The sequence below is a fragment of the Nuphar pumila genome, chromosome 10, assembly GCF_984573655.1.
Source record: "Nuphar pumila chromosome 10, dmNupPumi1.hap1.1, whole genome shotgun sequence".
NCBI classification, from domain to species: domain Eukaryota; kingdom Viridiplantae; phylum Streptophyta; class Magnoliopsida; order Nymphaeales; family Nymphaeaceae; genus Nuphar; species Nuphar pumila.
Window position 1 is genome coordinate 115,279,520 of NC_143258.1, and position 7,622 is coordinate 115,287,141.

Below are 7,622 nucleotides of genomic sequence, written 5' to 3' on the forward strand. Positions count from 1 at the left end.
ATTTTCCTGCAAATTTTCAAAAACAGAGATGAGTAATTTCAAAATATTTTCAAATAAAGGTCAAGTGAGACATTTGCAAAAGAGTTCTTCTATCTTCTTCCTTTTCTTTTCTCTCTTCTTCTCTATCTTTTATTCTCCTTCAAAAAAAGAATAAAGGCTAGAAAGGAAAAGAGAATGAAAAGAGGAACAAAGAGAATTTTTTTTGCAATGATCATAGTGTGCCACCTAACCTTAACAACTAGCCCAACATTGTGGACGTTAGTGGGTGCATGAAAAGTTTTAAGAGCCATCAGTGGATGCATGCATGCATGGCTTTAAGAGCCATTACAAGGCATGCTAAATGTTGTGGCCAATGTACCTCTGAGGGCTTATTGACCATAACCTAAGTCTATATATACCTTGAAAGGTCTCTTAACTTGTGTTTGATTTAGCATAGCTTGGCTAGTGCTAACTTCCTTCTTATTCTTTTCACTCTTGTATCAAAGTTGTTTTCTTTTCTTTATGAGATTGCTCAGGGTAACCGTGTTGTGGTAACCGGTTATCTTAGTGAGAAAGGTGATCGAAAAAATACGAGAGGTGCAGGCTTGATTGTATCCTAAAAGCAAAATTGCAGTTTACCCTTTTGCACCCGAGCTTTTACCCAAAAAGACACCTATCCCTTTTAAGAAAGTGCCATGCACACCTCCAAACCAATTTGGTTATTATCATTAGCATGATCGCCATCCGTGCAGAAATTTCAACAATTAATGCTGCTAGAATTAACATCTGCAAAGGATAATGCAACCCTTGTTTGACTCTCAAGGTAAGCTTGATCCTGATCTGTCTGGCTTGGGCTTTCACAATCCTCACTGAGTGCCCAAGAACAAAACAATCAATCTTTTAATGGGTTGTGTACACAAGATCCCATAGCTAATATGCCATAACCATAAAGCCCATCAAATTTCATCTCAAAGAATCAGAAGATATGACATTAACAAGTTCTAATATCACCAAATCGTCCAAAAAATAGTACACCAATTCCAAAAGACGGAGAAACGATTAAATGATCAAAATGGCCGTGAATTTCAGCATCCACCAAATTTATCGAGGATTCGGCAAAATACATTTCCATCAAGTATGCTTACATTGAACAAAGGGGTATATACTATTGCTTCAAAATTTCAGGCACATGCTGCCGATAACAACAACCTAGCAACCCTTCTGTCCCCCCATGCACCTAAATTATAGTATGGATAGGGGAATGCACCATAAAATCAGAATGAATGCCTGCCTCAAGGACATGCTAGGGCTGAGGCAAAATAATCATCTGATTATTTTTCTAATGGCTCAAGAAACCAACCTAAAATCGGATTCTCAGAAAGTTATCTACCACAATCCAATTGTTTTCCACCAAAAACCACCAATACCGAGCCATATGGCTAAGTTGACAACAGAGATGATGAAGCCATATCCCCACCATGTTGCCAACGGCACGTAGTTTGCACCATAGAAAACTGGGGCCGAGCCAATACCATAGTGTGTGAGACCTCCCATGATGTTGGAGAGGAACGAAAGCACCATGGCAGCCAAAAGTGGTGGGGTCCCGAGTGCAGTGGCCACAGACAGGAATGCTGTCAACATTGCACCTATATGAGCAGCACCACTGGCAAAGAAGTAGTGTGAATAGAAGTAAAGGAGAACCAAGATCCCAAACGAGAGCTGCCAAGACAGACCCAGTCCACCAACAAACTGCAAGATTTCAAAGTTAGCACAGTTAATGCATGTGAGACATCAGGAACAAAAATGATAAGCTTGTCACCATGAAAGGTCTTTTTCATTTTCTATCGAGAGAAAAGGATATAATTCCTAGTAGCCACAGATTTCAAGCGTTGTTTCTTGATATGTAGTGCAATTCTGTCCATGCAAGGAACAAAGGAAATCTTGGAAAGAACGTGTTTACACCAACAAAAGGACAAATGGCCGTATTTGTAAACAGAAGGTTGAACTAAAGAATAGGATAAAGAACAGGTTATACCATGAGCCACCTACATACAGTTAAAGTTGCAGTAAGTCATCCAAATTACCAACCAGAACAAGATCACTCACAATCGTAGCCACCAAATATGTTGATATTTTGAATTCATCATGCTTTAGTTTTTTTTAATGGTGAAGCTCTATGTCATATGGGTGCGAGTGCGGGGGTGCAGCACTTTCAAAAAACTTGGGTGCGGGGGTGCGGCAAAAATATATATATAAAAAAATTTATATATATATATATATATATATATGTATGTATAATTTTTAAGTTTTAACAGTTACCAACAATAACACTAATGAAATAAAAAACAATTATCATAATATCATCAAATCAATTCATCTCATGCATGCAATTAATCAAATTAACAATCTACAATTTTATTCTACATCATAAAAATTAACACCACAATTAAATCAACCTAAATATTTTACTTAACATGGATTAAATTAGGTATCTTTAGTTTTATGTTTAAATGGATTTCTAAAGAGATCCAATTAAAATTAAGAGTCTATATTGCAGCAAAACTTTGTCATAAAAAATCAAAACTCGGGTGGGTCTAACATAAAATTTCACAAACTATACTCGGATCTATGTATTAATCTAACCTTTGGGCCTGAAACCCAAGTCTTAACGAGGTCTTCTTATTTATCACCGTATCTGGACCCTTAATACGGGCCAGGTCCGGATAAACCAGACCCGTTGACCCCACCTTGCGCTAGAACCCTAAACCCCAAGGTCACCTGCAGCCTCGTTGTCTGCATCGACCGCGCCACCCACCTCGTCAAGTCCCAGCATGAAAGAGAGACAAAGACAAAGGGAGTGAGATTGAGCGAGAGAAGAGAGTTGGAGAGATAGAGAGAGCGAGTGAGAGTAAGTGAGAGATGGAGAGAGTGAGAGAAGAGAGAGTGATAGTGAGAGACAGAGATTGAGAGTGAAAGACGGAGAGAAGAGAGACAGAGCGAGTGAGAGAGAGTGCCTGAGGAGGAGAGGTCGTCGACTCATCGGCGGCGTCGGGGTCGGGTCATCAGCGGCTTCAGGAGGAGAGGAAGGGAGGATTAGGGCAAAAAAAATTGCCCTAATCCTCCTCTCCTCAGCCCATTTCATCGGGGCATTTTTTTTAAGGTTCAAAAAATGGACATAAATGACCCTAGGTGTGTTGACCGCACCCAAAGTCAGATTTGACCTCACCAAGTGCCGCACCCGCTTTGCGTCTCGTCGACGCGGGTGTGGCACTTGGTTGGCCGAATCCCTGTGACATAGGTGAAGCTCCAAGATATCACAATATATTAGAAAACCCAAAATAAAAATGATTTTGTTCATGCTTTAGTATTTTTTTAATGGTGAAGCTCCAAGATATCACAAAATATTAGAAAGTCTAAAATAAAAAAGATTCTGTTAATATCATGACATTATCTCAATATTTTTCAAGAAGTTCCATTATTTTGGTTTTCTTAGCTATTAATTAGTACCTTTAAAATCTGCACAATTTTAAATACTCCCTTGAGAAGCTATCAAACGATATTATCGCAAGACTGATATTGATGACTATGGTCACAACACAAAGTTCAGAGGGTAAGTTGAGAAGTAGGTTTGCCCCCATCCTTTTTTCCATTTCAACCTACAATTATTTTCTATCACTAATTCAATGCATAAGGTGTTGATGATTGGTCCAACATAGACAAAAGAAAAAACAAAGCAGAAGTTATACCACAACATGTCATGATAAGAACAAGACTGACCTTAACAACTGTTTGGCTGAACCAAGATATGAGACCATATTTGTTGAGATATCCAGCCATTGCAATAAGGGCAGCAAACCATGTTAGTGTGTCCCAGGCTACAGCCTCAGCCAAGCACTCCTTCCATGTCACCACTCCTGTGGTGAGGAGCACAGAGAGTCCAAGAATGGCAGCTGTAACAGCATCCACATTCAAGATTCCTCCAAATATCCAGAGACCTACCTGTAAAGAAACATTGCATAAAAAATTGTTAACTAAAAACAAGAGTAAATGAGTAATTAAATAAGGGAAGGGGGACCGTCCAACCAAAAGAAGGTCCAAAATCTACAACCAATGACGATCAGACAGCTCTCCTCCAATGCTTGAGCATCTCATCGATCGGACCTCATATATTTGTTTTTTATAATTCATTTAGTAAGAAATATGATTTACACGAAGATTTTACGACATATAGACATGTTTTTCGAAACGTGAAAAATCGATGGCTCACAATGCATTTAAAACTTTACAGTACAAAGTGTTGAGGGCTATTGATTTTTAGCACTTTCAAAACGCATCTGAACATCAAAAATTCATAATCCAAAACATGTCTCTCACTAAATGAATGATAAAAATCCAATATGTAAAGTCGGACCGATGAAAAACTCGATCATTAGAGAAGGAACGCCGTGGATTATCATCGGTTGCAGATTTTGGACCTTACTTTGGTTGGACAGTCCCCTCTTCCCATTAAATAATGCATGCATCTGACTCATCCATAATTCTATTTTAAACCAGGTTGAGCAATAAACAATACAGCTTGGACTCTTAACAAGTACCAAGTTCCTCAAGTTGGACTATAGACTCAAGAGTCCTTGCTCCAAACCTTCAAAAAGATATTGTTAAGAAAATTTTCAGATCAAACACTAGTTAATTTAGGGTTTGTTTCCTTTACAATGTACAACCTACTGTATTTTGCTCGTCTTTGCATTGTTACTTGTTCTCTACTTGTAAGTTATGGAACCATTGACAGATGTATGTTAGCTTTTCAATTTGAATTACATTATGTTCATTATATTTTTATCATGGGAATTTTTCAGAAAGCACCAAACCTTTTTGGAAATATTAAAAAACACACCCAAGTTCTCAAAATTGTGAAGAAAACACCTAATATCTTTTCCCTATTTGTCCTTCAAATTAACTTTGGTTATAAGAACGAAGTTGATTTGAGAACAAATTGCCCTCAAAATCTCCCTTTTTGTTAACATTTCCCGTCTTAAACCCAAAATCCATCATTTTTTTCTTTCCCTCCTCACCCTCCATGAACAGTCTTCTGTAGCGTTGGTGACATTGGCTGGCAAAGAGGTTGTGATGATTGTATCTTTGTCGAACAAATCGGCAACAATGTGGCCAGCTGGTGCAGCAAGGTGGGGTCAAGCAGGAAGCAGTTTGATGGTCAACTCAGGTGGGCCCAATGTGGCCAGAAGATGGTTGGTAAGCAAGGGTTGTAGATTCAAGCTTAGTGGGTTCATCATATCTTTTTTTCTCACCACCGACCATCAATGAAATTGCAAACCTTACTAGTAGCATAGAACCAAAAATGTTCATATCCTCGAGAAAAATCAAACACACAAGCCCAGGAACCTCATACACATCCTCTTCTCACATTCATTGATTTATCACAGGGGAAAACAATTTTCCAAATCCTCTCTATGCATACACAATATCACAAACTGTAGAACCACACATAGACATGAAAGTCAAAACCATATTTCACTAACCACAAATAGAGATGAACTCTTCAAGTGCAAATGAACGAAAAGTTTCAAGAGACAACCCAATTTCTCTTCCAATCAAAATATGAATTTTATGCATGTTTTTTAACAAGGTAAACAACTCTTTTCATGGTCACAGACCACAATAGGCAGTTTTTTAGAGGAAGTCAGATCTAATTCATATAAAAAACAATACTTTCTCTCAAATATAATGGAATCCCACACAAGGATTGACCACCATGAAAAGAACGTCAACAATGATGAACACCAATACACTTTGGATGGACAACAAACGATCATTTATCACTACCACCATGAATTAATTGGCAAAATAATAGCGTAATTGATCAATTAAGCACATAGACCATACCGTGACCAGTAGAGTGAGGCTCATGATGATCTCATTCTTCGTCATCGGCCCCATCTTCTCCAGCTTCTCCCTCGCAAGTTTTGGTGCATCCGGGCTGCTCTTCACGGTCGGTGGGTAGATCAGATACAGCAAAAGCGGAACCACAATCAGGGAAACCAACCCAGGCACGATCGCGGCCAGAGCCCACTCCGTCCACCCGATCGTGTGCCCGGTTGCCCCAGCGACAAGGTTCACGCTCAACGGGTTCGCAGCCATCCCCGTCAAGAACATCGCCGACGAGATCACCGACGTCTGGAAGCAAGTGAGCATCAACCACGATCCGAGACGTCTCTCCGTCCCATCCCCCACATTGCTACCGCAGGCCACGCACAGAGCCTTAACGAGAGGAAGGAATATCCCGCCAGCACGCGCCGAGACGGACGGGATCGCCGGCGCGAGCAACGCTTCGCTGAAGACCAGGCTGTACCCCAGCCCGAGAGACGAGCTCCCGAAGAGGGAAACAAACTGGTAAGCGATCCGGTTGCCGAGCCCGGTCTTGATGAACCCCCGGGCGAAGAAGAAGGCGAGGGCGATAAGCCAGGGAATGGGATCGCCGAACGCCGAGAAGGCGCCGGAGAAGGTCAGGGTCTTGGTCAGCACGGAGGCGCCGAGGCCCATGAGGGCGACGGCACCGAGTGGGAGCGGCTGCGTGATGATGCCGACGATGGTGGCTAGGAAGATGGCGAGGAGCTGCCAGGCGTTCCGGGCGACCCCAGAAGGCGGGGGAACGAACCACAGGATGACTCCGGCGGCGATCGAAGCGGCCAGTGGCTTGAGTGACGCGCCGCGCCAGGGCTCCGGCGGAGGCGAAGAGGTGACGGCCGGTGACGACGATGCGGCCGCCCTCGGCACGAAAGAGGGCGTTCTGATCGCGCCGGGAGGCAGAGGCGGGCACAGAATCCTCTTCGAATTGGGGCAAGGAGGATTCTGGAAGCTCCCGGGGGAAGACCTGAGATTGAGATGCAATCTTGGGGCGGAATGGAGGGATTTGGGGTGGGATCTTGGGGAGACGGTAGAGCGGTCTCTGCAGGAAGAGAGAGAGGGAACCCCTAGGGCGCACGACGAAGCGAGGGACGCCATTTCGATGGCCGCAGAGAGAGAGGAGAAGCGATTCTCCCTCCCAATTACTCACAGATGCACGAGAGAGAGAGGTGGGGGTGGGGCAATTTATATGGGTGAGGAATGTGCGTTACGTCGCGGGGGAGGGAGAGAGTATCTCGACCGTTGGATTGTGATCGGGACTATGGGCAGACGGGCGAACAAAAGTTTCAGGATTCTCAGTGCTCTAAAATGATTGGTACGCCTAGGAAAAACTCGCCTTCCGAAGGTTTCGAGTGAAGGGCAGGGAAACAATTAACATTTTTGTTTGGGGGTACAATTCGGATATCGATGGAAATTTCTGTTGTAACCAGCTTCTTATCAAGTAAAAACTCACGCAACGGTGCTCGGATTCTCCGAAGAAAAGCCGATGTGGACATAAATGCCCCTAATTCTTATAACGGAAGCACTGAAAAGTAGTTGCCTCGTCGCTCGCAACACAAGCCCGTCAAACACCCGATTTTAAGGGTGTAAACGGTTCGGGTTTAGTTCAAAATCAAGTAAAATCAGACTCAGACCCATACCATACCCGATAAAACAATATTTTTTAATCTTTTTCACATTAAAAAATTATGTATCTTAGCCGAAACTCGGGTCAGACCCAA

General features: G+C 42.4%; 1 protein-coding gene across 1 annotated transcript; it reads right to left on the bottom strand.

The window, feature by feature from the left end:
* Positions 1 to 1,043: 1,043 nt before the first annotated feature.
* Positions 1,044 to 7,060, bottom strand: LOC149828004 (dicarboxylate transporter 1, chloroplastic-like). Its single transcript, XM_090019791.1, has 3 exons — positions 5,881 to 7,060; positions 3,757 to 3,978; positions 1,044 to 1,728 (listed from the first exon to the last, which is right to left on the bottom strand). The coding sequence occupies exons 1-3, from the start codon at positions 6,997 to 6,999 to the stop codon at positions 1,366 to 1,368; spliced, it is 1,704 nt and encodes a 567-aa protein (XP_089875917.1). The 5' UTR covers positions 7,000 to 7,060; the 3' UTR covers positions 1,044 to 1,365.
* Between the last annotated feature and the right edge of the window lie 562 nt (positions 7,061 to 7,622).

Excerpts from the sequence above, each read along its gene's own strand:
- LOC149828004 (XM_090019791.1), bottom strand. The coding sequence starts at position 6,999 with ATGGCGTCCCTCGCTTCGTCGTGCGCCCTAGGGGTTCCCTCTCTCTCT. Across the intron at positions 3,979-5,880 it reads GCCTCACTCTACTGGTCACG|GTAGGTCTCTGGATATTTGG; the intron begins GTATGGTCTATG and ends GTTTCTTTACAG. Across the intron at positions 1,729-3,756 it reads TCAGCCAAACAGTTGTTAAG|TTTGTTGGTGGACTGGGTCT; the intron begins GTCAGTCTTGTT and ends GAAATCTTGCAG.